General features: G+C 41.7%; 1 protein-coding gene across 2 annotated transcripts in view; it reads left to right on the top strand.

The window, feature by feature from the left end:
- Positions 1 to 246: 246 nt before the first annotated feature.
- LOC103985226 (2-alkenal reductase (NADP(+)-dependent)-like) overlaps positions 247 to 20,970 on the top strand; it is a 30,922-nt gene continuing 10,198 nt past the window's right edge. For both annotated transcript variants that reach the window (XM_065109092.1, XM_009402863.2), the window contains exon 1: positions 247 to 507. In XM_065109092.1, the coding sequence (XP_064965164.1) occupies positions 262 to 507 (246 nt within the window). In that variant the 5' untranslated portion in view covers positions 247 to 261. The remainder of the gene's footprint in view (positions 508 to 20,970) is intronic.

Below are 20,970 nucleotides of genomic sequence, written 5' to 3'. Positions count from 1 at the left end.
GTCTTTGCTGGTGTTTTCAGGTGATTCCTGTGGGATCTCATGCCTGACGAAATCTACGTAAGTTATCCTTTGCTTGCTTGACTTCCGGCTTTGACTTTTGACCGAGATTCTAGTGGATCTGAAACGCCCTCTCCTATTGTAGCAGGATCCTTGGTCCTTAAAGAGCGTAGCATATCAGCACACATTACAATCATCTGAAGAGTTGGGGGAAGAGAGAGAGAGAGAGAGAGAGAGAGAGAGAGAGAGAGAGAGAGAGGGGGGATGGTGATGGAGGAGGAGGTGATGGTGAACAGGAAGGTGGTGCTGAAGCACCATCTTCCGCCGGACAGAATGCCCAAGGAGAGCGACATGGAGCTGGTGGCGACGGACACAGTGCGGTTGAGGGTGCCGTCGGGGTCGATGGCCGTGCTCGTCAAGAACCTCTACCTGTCCTGCGATCCCTACATGCGCTCTCGCATGACGAAGCACGACGAGCCCAGCTACGTCCCCGACTTCGTCCCCGGCACGGTACCAACACTGAATCCATTATATGTAGATTTGTTCTCTATTCTATGTTCTGATGACTGTGGAAGGAATAATATACACACGTATAAGCATACGTGAAAATAGAATGTGGAAGGAATAATATACACACGTATAAGCATACGTGAAAATAGAATGTGCCTTTAGCCTACTCTTGATTGTTACTTTTCCATAAGTTTAAGGAACAAGAGATACTATTCAATCTTGAGACATATATTATATTATATGGATCATGGTTCAAAATTTTAATATCTTACCCACACAACTCGTCGGCCAAAACGGGTATGAGTCGATTGACACATTGTCACGGACTTAGCTGGTTTTACCTAAGTCGTGCGGCACCCTTGCGTGTCCGTCTACAAAGGTCAACCTCCCATGTCCTTTAGCACCAACAAAAGAGACAACGGGTTAAAGAAAACACCTCATTCGGGATCCACAAACAAACATTTTCGAAAACACTTCATAGACAATGCAAATTACAAATAGACTTTACAAGCTCTGAATAGTTGCACAATAAAGGGTAAAATGGTTCATTATAGACCAAAAATCTCTCTCAAGTGTCCACATGACATAACCTTTATTTACAAGCCTAAAGCGGCCACCAACCTAACTAAAATGAGACTCTTAAGCCTTTGGCCGTCCCTCTACATGTTGTACAAAGCATGAACACACTAAAAGACACGGACATACATAAGCATTACATCAAACATCCTGTTTAGAAGTTTGTCCGTGACATTCTCCCCCACTTATTCCTTCGATGTCCTCGTTGAAGCCTTTGTCAACACTACAACTCCTCGCCTTTGCTGAGTCTTCAAATCTTCTACTCCAGCTGCAATTCACCTCTTGGCTCCCAGCTGCTCTCCGTTGTTATTTTTGAGTAGTCGAACCTTTGATCCGCTATGCTGGTTCAACTCGCCAATGACTCTGACTCTAGTGTGGGGTTGGCTGTGTTGTGTTGATCCCTGTTGGTTCTTACGGATCCTCCAGATGAAGGAAAAGACCATCCTTACTATGCGCTAGTCTCTCAAATGTTCATGCTGCTTGAACTGGGTGGATGCTTGTTGGAGCTTTAATAAGCATCGTCTCGCAAACTTCTGAAGTTTTTGGGTCATTCCTCCACAAAATTTGCCTATTGACTCTTCTTTCACTTAGTTGTCAATTCCAAGCAGGTTCGCATCACTTCCGTTTTCGATTGGCAGTTCGTTGGGAAATGAAGCAAACAATCTACTCTCAGTATCTCTGATCACCGTTGGTGAGGATTTGACAACTATTGTCTTCTATTATCTTCGAAGGGTCTTTGAACATGTGCAGAGCTCCTCTGCTGGATAGATAAGAGACTTGGGTTACTCGGTTTCTCCCAGTCTCTTAAGAGTTGAGAAGGCAAAGTTTACTTTGTTAGGATCGAGAGCACTAAGAGGGGGGGGGGTGAATTAGTGCAGCGGAAATCTTACAGCGATTAAAATCAAAAGCTGCGTTCGTTCAAAAACTATTATGATGCAAAAGCAAATTCTCAGTTTGTATCTAAGTGCAGTTTGCGTCTAAGCGCAGATTGCGTCTAAGCGCAATTTACGTCTAAACGCAGTTTGCGTCTAAACGCAGTTTTACGTCTAAACGCAGTTTTACGTCTAAACGCAGTTTTACGTCTAAACACAGTTTTGCGTCTAAACGCAGAAACTGAACTTTGAAAATCTTTTTGTGAATGTGCAAAAAGCAGTTCGCAGTTATGAATGGAATCAAAGCGTAAGCGTAAACTGCGATGTAAAGATTGTACGAAAACACCGATTTACGTCTCAATGCAGATTCGGAAAGATCTGAACTTAGAGAATCGTTCGTAAAAGCGCAGAGAGCAGTAGCTATGTAGGAGGTTTGCAGTAATGATAAAATGCTCAAAAATAAACACAAACCAGAGATTTAGAGTGGTTCGGTCAGTCTTGACCTACTCCACTTTTGGCTTCCTCCACCGATGAGGTTGCCGACGTCAACTAGATGCCTTCCTTCAATGGGCGAAGGCCAACTGCCCTTTTACAGTTTCTCTCCTTTTGACAGGCTCAGGAGACAACCTTTACAGATCCTTTCTCTCCTCTCTTTACAACTCAAAACTTGAAGAACAGAAGGAGGAGAACTTTAGGACTTTACACAAATTTGAGCTCTTAGAATCACTGAAAAGATCAAGAATTCGGTGTGGATCTATATCTTTTCAGTGCTGAATGGGTGGGGTATTTATAGGCCCCAACCCAATTCAAACTTCGAGCTCAAAACGATCAAATCGATCAAATCCCAGAATTCTGGGATCAGGCGGTTGCACCTCTTGACTGGAGAGGTGGCACCGCCTGGCAGAGCTCGAAGACTGAGCTCAGGCGATTGCCTTTCTCTGCCAGAGCTCGAAGACTGAGCTCGATGGTCGCATCACCTGGCAGAGCTCGAAGACTGAGCTTGGTGGTTGCATCACCTGGCAGAGCTCGAAACTGAGCTTGGTGGTTGCATCACCTGGCAGAGCTCCAAACTGAGCTCAGGCTGATGCACCTCTCTGCCAGAGCTCGAAGACTGAGCTTGGTGATTGCATCACCTGGCAGTGCTCGAGACTGAGCTCAGGCTGATGCACCTCTCTGCCAGAGCTCGAAGACTGAGCTCGGTGGTTGCATCGCCTGGCAGAGCTCGAAACTTGAGCTCCGGCGGTGCTACCTCTTGACAGAGGAGGTTGCACCTCTTGGCTGGGGCGGTTGCACCTCCCAGCCTCGCAACCCTAGCGGTTGCACCTCCTGGCTGGGGCGGTTGCACCTCCCAACCTCACAGCCCTGGGCGGTGCTACCTCCAACCCTGGCGGTGGCACCTCTTCACTATTCCAGCTCACTTGGTTTGGCTCCAAACTTGGTCCAAACCAGTCCGAACTTGGGCCTAATTGGCCCCTACTTGGGTTATAGGATTAACACCTAATCCTAACCCTAATTAACGTGCTAACTATGAATTTAAAGACATTTTCTAAGCTATTACAAAGTCCGCAAGTCAAGACTTCTTCTAGCGAGCTTCCGGCAAACTTCCGGCGGTCTTCCGATGAACTCTCGGAAACCATTCTGCGGACTCCCGGCAAGCTCCTAGACTTCACGATTTGTTCTTAGCGAGTTCCAACGAGCTTCTTCGGCAAGCTCCGATCTTTCTCGGCGAGCTCCGCGAACTCCCAATGAATCTTCGGACTTCCGTCGAACTCTCGAACTCGCAACAAATCCTTCGCGCTTGACTCCGACACTTTGTTTCGCTTTATGTCTTCATCGTTATCATAGTTAATCCTGCACAACAAAACAAAACTTCGATCGAGACAATTAATCCTAAGCAATTAACCAAGTTGTCCGGCATGTCATTGGTCCTTCGACGCTTCGTCCGATTCTTCGGCGCATCGTCCTTTCCTGCAGCCTATTGCCCAATCGGCCAGTTGACTCCGCAACTCCGATATCCTTGGCACAATACCCGCTCTTCTTGGCCCGATGCCCGAGTCCACGGCCCGAAGCCTTCTGTCGATACGTCGACCGATCCACCGGCCCGACGTCCAATCTTCTGACATGTTCCTCCGGCACAACATGATTTTCCTGCTTTAATTGTCTCATCCTGATCAAAGCATCCTGCGTCACTCAAAACGCAGATTAAATCATAAACATATATCAAGTAGTTTCATCATCAAAATACGAGATTCAACAATCTCCCCCTTTTTGATGATGACAACCACTTGATGACGGAGTTAAACTTAACTCCCGGAGTTTAAACAAACTCCCCCTATCAATATGCCATATTGATAGAACCTTGAATTCAAACTGAATTCAAGTCATTGCAATATTCATCATGGATACTTGCAATACGTCAACATGAACATTTGCATAAACTTATGCATCACATGTCATGTCATCAACATACTTTCATCAACATACTTCTCCCCCTTTGTCATCAACAAAAAGGAGAAGTACTACAATCAAGTGTGTGATATTGGTTCAACTCATTGCATGAAAAACATAGTATCAAGTTTTATCATCATGCAATTTTGCTAGAAAATATAGCAAGTGTTACATCATGCTTAGAACATTCATGCTATCAAGTTTTAGATATGCAAGTTTTATAGCATATAAGATAGCACTTTTGGTAATGTTCAAGATAGCAAGTTCTACATCATGCAAGCTAGCAAATTAGAGATGTTCAAGAAGGCAACTCTTGCTTCTTGAAAATTTTGCTCACTTTGCTAGATGCGCAAGTTAGCATTTTTGCCTCTTGAGATAGGCAAGATAGCACATTTGCTTCTTTTGAGATAGCAACTTTTTGCTTCTCTTTAGACCAACAAGCTAGCAATTTTTACGATATACAAGTTTCACAATATATAAGCTAGCAAAAATTTCGAAAGCAAATGCAAGATAAATTTCTTGTGTAAGCTCATGATTCTTGCTTCCTATTGCAATGTGCAAATTGCAAGTTTTGCTTCTTGAGATATTCAAGATAGTGATGTTCAAGAAGACAATTTTTCTTCTTGAAATAAGCAAGTTAGCAATCTTTGCTTCTTAAAATAGGTAAGCTAGCAAATCAAGTTTTTGCATCTTCTTGACTTGTACAAGCTAGCTATCTCCCCCTTTGTCATTGTAAAAAAGAAAGAGAGAATACAGTTTTGTAGTTCTCTTTTCCTTTTACAACGATTTCAAAATCATGACAAATGATGAATAATCAAGTTATGAATGTCAAGATAATTTTTCATCATGAATATTTTATCATAGCATGCATCATTATCATAAATTGAAGTATTACATGCATGATATCATATCACCATTCATAATTACATTAATATTTCAATATAACAATTTCTTCTCAAAATGTGTAACTTGGCACTCATAGCATTTTAAATCATGATTTACATCATATGCAATACATCACATCATAATTAGAAAGCACAAGTATTGCATGCATAATTGTACATTATAAATGTTTTATATCATGATGGTATCAATTTTGTCAAATTATATCCTACCATGCATGATCAAAACTTCTCCCCATTTTATCATTGAAAACAAGAAGAAGGTAGGGGGAAGAGCATAAAAGTGTTAAATATTTCAATCATTTCAAGGCATCATAGATCAAGTTATGATTCGTGATTCATCATAAAGCAAGTTAGTTTTCAATCATCACATAAGGCATTTATGGAATTTTTGAAACATAGAAGAATGATTAATTTAAGCATGTAATGTTTCAATCAAAATCAAGTCATGAATACCAATACTTTCATATTGTGAGTATCAATTCATGAATACCAAAAGATATTATTTGTGATTTCAATTTTGCAGGATCATGATTATGATTTAGACATAACTTATTCAAATCAAATCATCAACTTGAAACTCATAATCAAGTCATTAAAATTAATTTCGAAATTCACAAAATATCATGAAATCAAAAGACAAGTTGCATTTCATTTGAAGAACTCCTTTTTGATAAATGTAGGGAGCATAATGAACGATCTTGATTTATAAAGAGCTTCATGTTATAATGATCAAGATCATGATTTTAATAATTATTCTTTTTAGCAAAGAATCACAAAAGCACTTTATTTTTGCATAAGAAATCTCATTGTATTATGATTTATAAATTCTTTTTCTGCACATGAATCATAGGAGATATGTATGTGAAACAAATCTTTGCAAGCAAAGATACTATCATTCATATTTCAAGATGGAATTTATAAGCAGGAATCATTTCATCAAATCCATTTTAGAAAAAATATTTTTCATAAGTGTATGAGAAAATCCGATTGTTGGGATACCAATTGTTAAGTGAATCCGAAAATGAAATTAGAACTTTCATGCATTCGGATAAGATTTTGCTATAGATTTTCAAGTTCAATTATGAAGATAAAACATGCTCAGGATCATAAAAATTTATGTATCCAAAACTTCTAATTTCCAACATGTTATAGTGTAAAATCATCATGGCAATTAAGTGTTTTGAACATTGAATCAAGAATGTCCGAAAAATAACATGTTCATGCATTCGAGCACATTTTTGCCATAGTTTTTCAAATATACTCATGAGAATAACACATGCTTATCATCGGCTTAAAATCTCATGCATAAAATTGTTAATCAAAATATTTAATTTCATCATTATGCATTTCTTCAAATCAAACATGATCTTTAATCAAAATCGAGAAATAACAATGGAAATCAACGTAATACACATGATTTCATATTTTCAATCATTCTATTTGTTTATCATAAAATATGCAATATTATCATTTTCGAAATTACTTAGTATGATCATAATAATTTTTTTTTTTTTTTTAACATGTAATTTTTAAGAAAATTAATTCTAAACTAAAAGAGAAAAATACATCATGAAAGCATCAAGTAATTTCAAAATAAATTAGGGGGATTTCGATTACCTCATCATTGTAGGCTGTTAAGGCGTAGTTTGCCGCCTTGCTTTTGTTGACTTTCTCTTCTTCGGAGGAGCTCGATTCATCCCAATTTTTGTTCTTCTTCTTGCGTTTAAAGCAAGTAGTTCGATTCTTTTTGCTTTTTAATTTTCGTTTCATTTGTAGTTTAAGTTCACCATCACTTGAGCTTATGCTCGAGTGGTCTTCAAATGTTCTATGTCCCAAATCCTTCCTGTTCTTTGGAAGGTTGGTTTGTTCATCATTGTCCTCATCACTTGAGTCATCGCTCAAGTGGCATTCATTTGTCCAGAGTTCCAAATCCTTCCTGTTCTTTGGAAGGTGATTGTGTTCAACATGTTCATCATGTGCATTGTGCACCATTTCATATGTCATCAATGAACCAATTAGTTCTTCAAGTGGTAAGTTGTTTAGGTTTTTCGATTCTTGAATAGCAGTTACTTTTGAATCCCAAGTTTTAGAAAGTGAGCGCAAAACTTTGTTAACGAGTTCAAAATCCGAAAAGCTTTTACCAAGTGATTTTAAACCATTGACGACATCCGTAAAACGGGTGTACATGTCAACAACGGTTTCGCTTGGTTTCATATGAAAAAGCTCGAAATCATGTAGTAAAATATTAACTTTCGAGTCTTTGACTCTACTAGTTCCTTCATGCGTGATTTCAAGAGTGCGCCAAATATCGAAAGCCGTTTCGCACAAAGAAACCCGATTGAACTCATTTTTGTCCAAAGCGCAAAATAAGGCATTCATAGCCTTTGCGTTTAAAGAAAAATACTTCTTCTCCAAATCCGACCATTCGTTCGTCGGTTTAGAGGGAAGTTGAAAACCGTTTTCAACGATATTCCATAAATCCAGATTTAGAGAAATCAAGAAAACTCTCATTCGAGTTTTCCAATAAGTGTAGTCCAATCCGTTAAAGAACGGTGGACGAAAGACCGAAAAGCCCTCTTGAAGAGCCATTTCTCTCGGGTGTAACTCCGAAATGAGAAATACCCCGCTCTGATACCAATTGTTAGGATCGAGAGCACTAAGAGGGGGGGGGGGGGGTGAATTAGTGCAGCGGAAATCTTACAGCGATTAAAATCAAAAGCTGCGTTCGTTCAAAAACTATTATGATGCAAAAGCAAATTCTCAGTTTGTATCTAAGTGCAGTTTGCGTCTAAGCGCAGATTGCGTCTAAGCGCAATTTACGTCTAAACGCAGTTTGCGTCTAAACGCAGTTTTACGTCTAAACGCAGTTTTACGTCTAAACGCAGTTTTACGTCTAAACACAGTTTTGCGTCTAAACGCAGAAACTGAACTTTGAAAATCTTTTTGTGAATGTGCAAAAAGCAGTTCGCAGTTATGAATGGAATCAAAGCGTAAGCGTAAACTGCGATGTAAAGATTGTACGAAAACACCGATTTACGTCTCAATGCAGATTCGGAAAGATCTGAACTTAGAGAATCGTTCGTAAAAGCGCAGAGAGCAGTAGCTATGTAGGAGGTTTGCAGTAATGATAAAATGCTCAAAAATAAACACAAACCAGAGATTTAGAGTGGTTCGGTCAGTCTTGACCTACTCCACTTTTGGCTTCCTCCACCGATGAGGTTGCCGACGTCAACTAGATGCCTTCCTTCAATGGGCGAAGGCCAACTGCCCTTTTACAGTTTCTCTCCTTTTGACAGGCTCAGGAGACAACCTTTACAGATCCTTTCTCTCCTCTCTTTACAACTCAAAACTTGAAGAACAGAAGGAGGAGAACTTTAGGACTTTACACAAATTTGAGCTCTTAGAATCACTGAAAAGATCAAGAATTCGGTGTGGATCTATATCTTTTCAGTGCTGAATGGGTGGGGTATTTATAGGCCCCAACCCAATTCAAACTTCGAGCTCAAAACGATCAAATCGATCAAATCCCAGAATTCTGGGATCAGGCGGTTGCACCTCTTGACTGGAGAGGTGGCACCGCCTGGCAGAGCTCGAAGACTGAGCTCAGGCGATTGCCTTTCTCTGCCAGAGCTCGAAGACTGAGCTCGATGGTCGCATCACCTGGCAGAGCTCGAAGACTGAGCTTGGTGGTTGCATCACCTGGCAGAGCTCGAAACTGAGCTTGGTGGTTGCATCACCTGGCAGAGCTCCAAACTGAGCTCAGGCTGATGCACCTCTCTGCCAGAGCTCGAAGACTGAGCTTGGTGATTGCATCACCTGGCAGTGCTCGAGACTGAGCTCAGGCTGATGCACCTCTCTGCCAGAGCTCGAAGACTGAGCTCGGTGGTTGCATCGCCTGGCAGAGCTCGAAACTTGAGCTCCGGCGGTGCTACCTCTTGACAGAGGAGGTTGCACCTCTTGGCTGGGGCGGTTGCACCTCCCAGCCTCGCAGCCCTAGCGGTTGCACCTCCTGGCTGGGGCGGTTGCACCTCCCAACCTCACAGCCCTGGGCGGTGCTACCTCCAACCCTGGCGGTGGCACCTCTTCACTATTCCAGCTCACTTGGTTTGGCTCCAAACTTGGTCCAAACCAGTCCGAACTTGGGCCTAATTGGCCCCTACTTGGGTTATAGGATTAACACCTAATCCTAACCCTAATTAACGTGCTAACTATGAATTTAAAGACATTTTCTAAGCTATTACAAAGTCCGCAAGTCAAGACTTCTTCTAGCGAGCTTCCGGCAAACTTCCGGCGGTCTTCCGATGAACTCTCGGAAACCATTCTGCGGACTCCCGGCAAGCTCCTAGACTTCACGATTTGTTCTTAGCGAGTTCCAACGAGCTTCTTCGGCAAGCTCCGATCTTTCTCGGCGAGCTCCGCGAACTCCCAATGAATCTTCGGACTTCCGTCGAACTCTCGAACTCGCAACAAATCCTTCGCGCTTGACTCCGACACTTTGTTTCGCTTTATGTCTTCATCGTTATCATAGTTAATCCTGCACAACAAAACAAAACTTCGATCGAGACAATTAATCCTAAGCAATTAACCAAGTTGTCCGGCATGTCATTGGTCCTTCGACGCTTCGTCCGATTCTTCGGCGCATCGTCCTTTCCTGCAGCCTATTGCCCAATCGGCCAGTTGACTCCGCAACTCCGATATCCTTGGCACAATACCCGCTCTTCTTGGCCCGATGCCCGAGTCCACGGCCCGAAGCCTTCTGTCGATACGTCGACCGATCCACCGGCCCGACGTCCAATCTTCTGACATGTTCCTCCGGCACAACATGATTTTCCTGCTTTAATTGTCTCATCCTGATCAAAGCATCCTGCGTCACTCAAAACGCAGATTAAATCATAAACATATATCAAGTAGTTTCATCATCAAAATACGAGATTCAACATACTTGACTTCGCCCGCCTCCTTGAGGTTGTACTCCATGCATCGAGCTGGTTACTAGCCTTCGCCTGCTCTTTGCTCATATTTCTAAAGCACTTGAAGTGTTTGCACTCCTTGCATTGAGTTAGTTACTGTGATTCACCTTCTCAATGCCATCGAACTTCTAGAATACAGGAAGTTTTCACCCCAACTTAGAGTGATTCTCTTATAGGTTTGGTTGCCTCTAGGATTGTACTATTTTCTCCATCAACCCTGCCGCCTACTCCACTGAGTAACAAAGGTACAACACTGCGTACTGTCTACTTCGTTCCTTGGTCATGCACTCTTGCCTGACCCAAAGTCCTTCACTTTCGGCTATCTTGATGAGAAGCTCATTGACACCGGTCTTACAAAGTTCATTGGCCTCTGCCCTTCAGCCTTGTCTCGGTACTCAGAGTTTGTCTCTGCATGCTCCACCTCCTCGGCCCCTTTCACGACCATGTGCTCTCCCTCCGAGCAAGGGATCAATGACTTTCACGGAAGTCCCGCCTCTACGGTACCATGGCATTGTCATGCCCATGGCCCTACTATCCGTCGCCTCGCATCTGCATCCCTTTTCTTTACGATCAGTAGATATGTCTCCGTGGCACTCCTCTGAGTCCACCTCCATTCTAACTAATGCTTGATTTTGTTAAGAAATCTTGGGGGCGACATCACATGCGCAGCGGAAAAACAAGAAAACAAAATCCTCGATTCCCAAAAAGATGTTCGTCGTCGTGCGAAGATTGGTGCGCAAAATCCGCGAAACTTAAAACTGCGTATAGAGTATATTATGTTACCTAGGGAGATCGTATATCCCTGTTTCCTTGCAGATTTTTAGAAGAGGGTGAAGGAGGTCAAGTGTCCTCTTCTCTAGCGGTGATCCACATAGCAGGGTTACGACGAAGCTCTTCAAAACTCCAGGCCTACTCTGAGATGGAGAGGGGGAGGAGAATAGGAGAAGCAAGCAAAGGCTCTAGCCTATGAGGCTCTGAATCCCTACTATTTATAGAGGTCCCCTATCAAACCCTAATGGGTCCTCCCCTAGTGGGTATTGGATCTGCATCCAATAAGACAAGGGCTCCGTCGGATATCTCATATCAGAACCTCTACTCATCGCAATACCTACCATATGTATGTGACCCTCTAGGCCTAATATCGAGCTGGCCGTGAGTCATACCTGTCAGAACTCCTTCTAACCCAGTGAATTCTTATCTCTGTAATAATTCACTTGACTCATTAACTACGGATGTACTAGGCCACTACGCCGTAGTCCCCAGATGATACAGGGGAATCCAATCTATTGGACCTGTCTGTCCTCAGTTACTGTATACCTATAGTCCCTCATGCATCTAATATCCCAAAGACCGTATATCGAGCATGGTGCTGTCAGACCCATACGGTTTCTACTCGAGTCTCGCTCTAATCGGATTCTCCCAAAGAACTCTTTCTGTCTCAACCCGAATGACCCTGGCCAGGGATTTTTCTGAGCAAGAACACATGGGATATTCCTCTCATGATGCTGAGAGTGGATGATCCTCTATCGACACTCAATAGCCCTCGTAAGGTCGACTACCACTCCCAATGACCAACTGTACTAGATCTAGGACAACCAAACCTATAAGTCTGGTATCAAAGAGTGGATCACTCATACAGGACATCCTTGGTATCTCAAGTCTAAGGACCAGATACACCACTAGGACTACGGAATCGCTGTCTGACAATAAGGCATCATCAACCATCCAACATTCCGTAAGCGGATCAATCGGTGAACTCATTCTCCAATGAGCACCTGTACTGTATCCCTAGTGTCCCTACACGAGCAGCTATGAGACCAGCTGCATCCATCATATAGACGGGTATACAGTACACCAGTTTGTCCGGTTATCACGATGTCCCTCTCGAGTAACCTATGACCAGGATTATTTAGGATATGTGTTTAAAGGTGAATCGATCTCATTATCGTGATCTCATTACGATCCGATTCCCATTGCACAAATCCAAGGACATCACAATATATATATGCATATATGCAATAGTTATAAAGTGATATAAGCCAAAATATAATAAGCAAAAAGATTCTGTATCAAGTCACACGTGCCATCACTCACGTGATTGGCTTGCTGGGCACCTATGACTAGTAGATTTTGGGTAGCTAAGTCCCTTTGGACTCGTCGTCGCTTCCTCACCCCTTTCGACCCCTTGCTTCAACACCTCTATGTTCTCCAAGCAGCTCTCTTTGGTCGATGGAAAGACAGACTATAACTCCCATGCATGGCCTCTGCCAACGATTATAGGATTTGCACCAATTCTGTTCTCCTTAGCTTTCTTGGTAGCAATGTTCGCTTACTCGACCTTGTCATCTGACTTGTCGGGCTCCTTTAAGCGAATATGGGCTCTGGAGCAGTTCAACTCTCCAACTGCTTCAATCATACCTCTACATGATCAAGTCCCTCTCATGGGACTCACTGGTACTTGCATTTGAACTTTTCCCTTGGTGGAACACAACCCCCATATGCTGATGACCAAGGCTTTCATTCGATGCAAAATTTGATGCACGCATAGAAGACCCGCCTCTGTGGTACCATGGCCTTCACTCCTTGAATCCATAGCCCTTCTTGCTATTGTGTTGTTCACCGAAGTGGAGCTTCGAGTAGCTCCCAATCATACCTCCGTATAATCTAGTCTCTCACGGGATTATGTTGTGTGTATCGAATTGCCACGAATTGTTCCACCACGATCCGCTACACCATATCGCCTCCTGGTGATATCTCTATTGCATTCTGATCCTTGTGGGATAAACTCGAATTGTGAACCCTTCATGTGTGGCCTCTGCTAATATATCGCAGGGTCTCTTCCACCTTCGATTTTGTTCGCTCTTTTGGCAATCGACCTTCATCCATCCACTCTTGGGTCACACCTAGATGAAGCACCACTCTAGGACAGTCCGTTGCCTAGTAGCTCCCGAAGTCCCCTGACTTTGTTGTAATTAGTGCACCATTGTCTGGATCCTGGGCCTCTGCCCCTACTAGCATAATCTTTGCTGCGCACCGCTTCCTTCATGGCAACTTGAATAGCAACACTATGGCATATTCTTCAAGAGTATCTGCCTCTACGTCCTCTTGCCCCGTGCTAAGGCCTTCTGAACCTAACTTCGCCTCCACAAATTGAGTCGCCTTAGTTCCTCCATCAAATGCTCCTCTGAGATAAGGTGCATGTGCCCAGAAGCTCCCTTTGTCTTTGGCACCATGCAAGATGAGTCCGCTCCGTCAGAATGAATGATCCATGGAACAACATGATCCTACCCTTGCCTTTGCAAGAGTTTATGTCCTTGACCTCTGTCTAATGAAAGCACTATGCCTCCACTCCATGTTCCATCTTCTATGCTGGATCCCTTTATGCGGCTTGGGTACTTCGCCAAGTCACACCTAAGTTGCTCCGCTCCTTATTTTTGCATTGAGTTGATGGTGGCACTCGCGCCCACCATTCCACGGGTCAGCCCTCTCTTGAGTCCGATCTCCATATCGACTCTAAGTGTGTCTTCATTTATGTTGCTTTGGGTCGCTCCCCCACTTGATCTCACAATGCATCCTCTTGAGCAAGATTATGCGACGACTCCTTGCCACTTGCTCAGTTCATTGAGCTTCGTGGAGTTGTTGTTTGTTGAGGTACTCCTCCTCAACATGTGAGGTCCGTCCCACATGATTCTCCCTCTGGAGAGCCGGGACTTATCCCTCCTGGATAACTGTCTCGTTGGAGCAACATCTCTCTTCGTTTCGGAGACTACCATCCCCTTGGACTACTTCGATCTGCTGAACAAACTGTGCATTATTCTGCCTCCTACAAACGCACTTGTTAGATTGTGATTCCACGTCAATACAGCCCCCGCTGCACCACTCAAGGCCTAGCAACATGCTGAACTCGTTGCACACTTCAGCCACCTACGAACGTATCATTCACATGTCGAAGAGAAAGTTTCAATGCTCTATGGCGCCGAGTTTCGGTCGCCTTGGGATGGCCGTGAACATTCCATCGTCCGCATACAAGCCCATGCATGAGTACTAAATTCTTCGAGTTAGTAATTCCCCTGACCTCTATGAGCTTTGCATAACTCTTTCGGTCGTTGAGCAACTCATTCCACCTTGCATGGTCTCATCCTTTACCAAGCGCCTCACTTGCCTTGAGCACCATCAAGTATAGTTGTCAACGTTGAGCCGTAGCTCAAACTCAGCCATCCCACCCTTTGTGCGCTCCACATTCTTCCAAGTTTGCCTATTCTCGTGGTGCCTCTTACGCGAAGGGTTGGCCATTCCTCTGAATGCCAATCTCAGATGCTTGCTCCTCCGAGCGACTCTTTTCCCTACATCTCCATGCCCGTTTTCCCCTAAACGGTCGTGCGTGTGCGGACTGCCCTCAATGCAGCCCCGCTAGGTCCCCCACGTTTGCATGCTAAGTATTTCTATGAGAGCTTGTCCTGCTCTGATACTATCTGTCACGGATTTAGCTGGTTTTGCTTAAGTCGTGCGGCACCCTTGCGTGTCCGTCCGCAAAGGTCAGCCTCTCATGTCCCTTAGGACCCACAAAAGAGAGAACGGGTTAGAGAAAATGCCTCATTCAGGATCCACAAGCAAATATTTCCGAAAACACTTCATAGACAATGCAAATTACAAACAGACTTTACAAGCTTTGAATAGTTACACAACAAAGGGTAAAATGATCCATTATAGATCGAAAATCTCTCTCAAGTGTCCACATAACACAACCTTTATTTATAAGCCTAAAGCGACCACCAACCTAATTAAAATGGGACTCTTAGGCCTTCGACCGTCCCTCTACATGCTGTACAAAGTATGAACACACCAAAAGATACGGACATACATAAGTATTACATCAAACATCCTGTTTAGAAGTTTATCTGTGACAACATAGCATTGACCGTACACCTATCAACACCAAGAGGACTGAAGGAAGAGGGAGGAGGAGGAGGAGGAGATGGAGATGAAGAAGTCGAAGGAAGAGTCCTACGAGATAGGATAAGAGGAGGAGAGAGTGAGAGAGAGTGAGAGAAGAAGTAACGAAAAGGAGGAGTGCCGGACGGGCAAAATTTGAGATCATGATATGAACACTGTTTTAAAGAAAGATATTACGGTTAGGAATTTCTCTGTGAAATTGTAATGTCTCAAGTTAGGTGGTCCGATGGTGATGTTTCAGCAACAGGGACTGAGTGCAAAAATGAAGAATAATGTTGATGGACCAGAAGGAGAATGGGGAAGAGGCCTTGATGCTTGTGGTCTATATTTTCTTTCTTTTGTAAAACAAAAAATCTTTTTTCCCCAATTCCTTCTCTAAAGAGGCTTAAGATTCATCTGGTCTTGAGTACTTAAACAGTTTTTAGAAATAATATAGTTCATTCTATTCATTGCTTTGGGCTCTTCCCTTTGTGATTCGTCTTATCTATCTATATCGATATATCAATGAGCTATTGGTACGATATATACTGGGCTATATCACATGTATCGACATATGATACATGATGACATACGATGGACCACCCGTATTGATCCCCCGTCGAATCGATACATTTTGTCTGTACCGAATGATATGTTATGGTATGATAAACTTTACTTTTCCCCTTAATCATATACTGTTTACTCATTTCAGCCATCATCAAATGAAGTGGGACAAACATGTGCTGCTTTTAAATGGTGGGCTATTTTAATTGTGACTTGCCGTAGTCTCTTGAGAGAATGAGACTCATCATAGTCAAGAGTAATTCCTAGTTGACTACACTAACCAGTATAGGAATCTAGAGCTCTTTACAGAAATAATGGACACTCAGATCTAATCAGGTCCGAATAAAATTAGACATATGGCTTCTCATGAGTCCTCAATATTTAAACTGATCATAAATAGAGTTGGTTCCTTTGTGATCAGATACAATGGTAAGGTACAATGGTTTGCAACATCGGAGAAGATTGTTCGAGTCATGGAAATTACCTATCTAAATATAAAGATAAAACTGTATCATATTAGAGGGATCTTTGTGGAATAGGTTCATTGCTTTCTTTTAATCACAAAATACTAATTACAGTACATATAAACCAAATAAGTTCCATGAATCCTTGAAACTTTATAGGTTATTTTACAATTTCATCTGCAATTTATCGACTGCAGATACAAGTATAATTTTGCAAGTCATTTTACGAACAGGTCTATTAACACTCTTGTTCCTCCTGCCAAAGAGTAAGCATGTCTTGATAACCAACAAGATTTTGATGTTTAAATGCATCTTTCTTTGTATTCGTTTTGATTTGAAGTCTCGATGAAAACTTGTTGAAGTTGTATAAAAAATGTTTATTCTTTGTTACTAATTTATGTTTCAATCTTGATTGTTTCTTTTCAACCTACAATTTCCTATCCTTATTATGGATTAGAGTACAATCAAAATTAATACTATTTTTTTTCTTATGTTTGTTAGAATTTATTTTTTTACTTATTTCTTTATGTAAATTATTCTTTAGAGGAGGGTTTGCTATACGAATATGTACCGCCCGATATGGGTGGTATATACCGATCTAATAAGATATCAATGCACGAAATATCCTCTACCTGATGGTACCGATCACTTGATCTTGTTTCGGACGATACGGGATCTGTACTGGGCGATAATGATCGAAATCCGATTGTTATCAACTTGTACCAATCAATAATAGTCAAATTTTGATGGTTCCTAATAAAGAGCTAAGATTGCCCTATTTCAAAAGGTTACTTTCATTGTTTGTGGTTTAGAAAAGGATTTTTAAACTCTTTCCTTCCTCCTCTTTAACTCTTTTTCACTCGTATCTCTCTTTTATTCTCACATTTTCACTCTCCTAAACTTAATAAAGTTACGATTTATAAATCAGATCAAATTTAGGATGATTAAGAGGAACAATATTTTACACATATCACCCAAGATTTAAATCATAGAGCTTGATGATATACTAGTTAAGTTTATACATGGAAAGGGAAGGGAAAGCTAGTATATGATTTTAAGAAGATGTGATAGACCATACACGATGTAGACACAAAACGAAGCTCATCAAATTCATAACCATCGTATTATGGAGAATCTTATGGACAACAATAATATAGTGATTGTTGGTCATACTTCTTTGAGGAATAGTACAATGATCGATCTTATAATACAAAATAGTAGATCGGTAGCGAAAGTAAAAGTTATGACATTCTCTATGCTTTGCACCGATACATGCTACATTCGTTATTACCTTAGGAGCTGCCTTGGACATTTGTGGTTCACGATGATCAGACTATGACCATCACCATATTGATACACCAATGGCTTACGCTATATCAATACACTATGTTGTGAGATCAATTGTAATACCCTTCTTCTAGTTCCACCAATACCTTACATGTATAGCTAAAGTAGGATGCCATATTTCTATATTCTCATTATTGTTATCAATGTAAATGCACAAAAAGTATGTAATCTTAAAATTAAAATATGTTAATTATAAAACAAAATGATAGGGTTTCCCCTGTATATAGTGTTTTTAACATTTGCACTTAATCTATAACATTTAACCAAGAAAAACCCAAGTATAAAATGTTCAATTATACATATACAAAACATGTCCAAAAGTTATATACATAAAATGCCCAGGTCATCATTCATATTTGCGCTGGCATGGCTTGCACGTACTTGCTTCCCTACGCCATCACTTGGGTAGGGTACTAGTATCTTTACCTATAAAATATGATCTATAATTAGTAATCACTCAATAAGTATAAGTCTTCATAGCTCTATTTAGGTGAGTATACATCATATTATATATACTACTAATCATAGGTGCCCTATAAACCAATCACGTGAGTGATGACACATGTGACATGACACGTACACTTTTTGCTTATTATTTATTTAATATTTATCTCACTTTATATTACCTATTATATGTATTGTGATATTTATGGATCTGTGCTATGAGAATCATATTGAGACGAAATCATGATAATAAGACTAATTCGTCTTTAAACATGGATCTTAAATAATCCCGGTCATAGGTTACTTGAGAAGGATATCGAGATAACCAGACAGACTGGTATATTGTATACTCGTCTATATAATGGAGGCGACTAGTCTCATAGTATCTCATATGGAGACACTAGGGATATAGTGCAGGTGCTCATTAGAGATTGAGTTCATTGATTGATTCGCTTATATAATGCTAGATAGTTGATAGTACTTCATTATTAGATAGCGATTTCGTCATTCCAGTGGTGTACTTGGTATTTAGAGTTAAAACACCAATGTCCTGTATGAGTACTCTACAATTTAATTCTAGACTTATAGGTTTGGAAGTTCCAGATTTAGTATAACAGGTTATCGGGAGTGACAGCCAACCTTACGATGGCTATTGAGTATCGATAGAAGATCATCCGCTCTCAGTGTTATGAGAAGAATATTCGATATGTTTTTACTTAGACAAATCTCTGGCCAAAGTCATTTGGATTAAAAGTAAAAGAGTTCTCCTGGAGAATTGATTAGAGCGAGACTCGAGTAGAAATTGTATAGGCCTGACAACACCATGCTCAGTATATAGTCTCTTGGATATTAGATAGACGAGAGACTATAGATACATAGTAATCAAGGACAGATAGGTCCAAAGGATTGGATTTCCCTATATTGTTTGGGAATTGCGACATAGTGGCCTAGTACATCTGTAGTCAATGAGTCAAGTGAATTATTTTGGAGATAATAATTCATTGAGCCAGAAGGAGTTCTGACAAGTATAACTCACGGCCAACTCGATATTGGGTCTAGAGGGTCACACATATTGCGATGAGTAGAGGTTCAGATATGAGATATCCGCTAGAGATCCTATCTTATTGAATATTTAATAAGCTGTTAGGAACGAGTTGGCACTAGGGGGGGGAGGGGTGAATTAGTGCAGCGGTAAAATACATTTTCAAATCGGTTCCAAAAAATCTCTTCGTACGATAAAACCAATTTCGAAAATGCTTAACTTTGAAAGCAAGGTAAGAGCGCATTGAATGTAAAGCAAGTAAGGAGGTAAAGTGGTTTGCAGTAAAGATAAATTGCTCAAAGTAAAATGCAAACCAGATTTTAGAGTGGTTCGGTCATCATGACCTACATCCACTTCGTCGATTCCTCTTCCGTCGAGGCTACCGGCATCCACTATCGATCTTCCTTTAATAGGCGAAGATCAACCTCATTCTTACACCCCTCTTCTCCTTTTACCGGTTTTAGGAGACAACCCTTACAAGCACACACACACACACTCCTCTCTAAATAGAATTCTAGCACTTAGACTAGAGGAGGATTCTTACAAGAGATTTCTACAACATTTTTCCCCTTTTAAATTCTCTATGCTTGTGTATCTTTAACCAGGGATGAGAGGGGTATTTATAGGCTTCAAGTTAATTTAAACTTGGAGCCTAAAAAGGTCTCATCCTAGGTTTCATGGGTATTGGCGGTACCACTGCCGTTCCTGGGCGGTATTATCGCCGCAAGATCTGGTACTGGGTGGTACCACCGTCGAATAGGGGCGGTACCACCGTTGGCAACATTGCTGCCGATGGTACTACTACCCAGCCTGGGCGGTACCATCGCCCAGGAATCCTGGGGTGATGTTCCCCAAGCGGTGCCATCGTCGGCCTTGGCAATGCCACCGTCGACCAGGGTTTCAGCACCCTAGTTGGGCCTTGAATTCGACCCAAACAAGTCCAGCTTCGGCCCAGTTGGCCCCTAACAAAGTTGATGGATTACCTCCCAATCTCAACTCTAATTATGTGCTAACTACGATTCCTAAGGTATATTCTAAGTAAGATAAGTCCGATTTCTTCCGGCGAGCTTCCAGCGATCTTTCCGGTGAACTTCCGATGATCTCTCGGTAATGTTCCGACGGACTTCCGGCAAGCTCCTAGACTTCATGATGATCTTCTTGGCGAGTTCTAATGAGCTTCTTTGGCAAGCTCATGGACTTCTCAGTTGGTTCCAATAGAACTTCCGATGAATGTCCGGACTTTTGACGAACTCTCAAACTCTCAACGAAATCACGTTCTTGACTCCGGGACTTCATTTTGCTTTATGCTTTACTATCGTAGTTAATCATGCATATATAAAAACACACTTTGATCTAGACAATTATTACTAAGCATGAATCATGTTGTCCGGCATGTCATTGATCCATCGACGCTTCGTCCGATTCTTCGGCACATCGTCCTCTCTTGCAGCCTATTGCCCAATCGGCCAGTTGACCTCCGCAACTCCGATATCCTTGGCACAATATCTGCTCTTCTTGGCCCGATACTCGAATCCATGGCCCGAAGCCTTCTGTCGATACGTCGACCGATCCTCCGGCCCAATATCCAATCTTCTGACACGTTTTCCTCCGGCCCAACATGATTCTTCTTGTTTTAATTATCTCTCCCTAATCGAAGCATCCTACATCACTCACAACGCATATTAAATCATAAACACTTATCAATTGGTTTCATCATCAAAATTCGAGATTCAACATAAGCGTTTGAATTATTGGATCCTATAGATGAGATCCAATAAGAGCCAATCAGAGATTATTAAGTAAAGATCCACTAATCTAAGAGGTTTGGGTAGTTGGATGGAGATCTTGTACCCAATATGGTAGGATCCATTAGGGTTAAGTTGATAGAGGACCTCTATA

The sequence above is a fragment of the Musa acuminata genome, chromosome BXJ2-5, assembly GCF_036884655.1.
Source record: "Musa acuminata AAA Group cultivar baxijiao chromosome BXJ2-5, Cavendish_Baxijiao_AAA, whole genome shotgun sequence".
NCBI lineage: Eukaryota > Viridiplantae > Streptophyta > Magnoliopsida > Zingiberales > Musaceae > Musa > Musa acuminata.
This window is presented reverse-complemented; position numbering and strand designations above follow the sequence as displayed.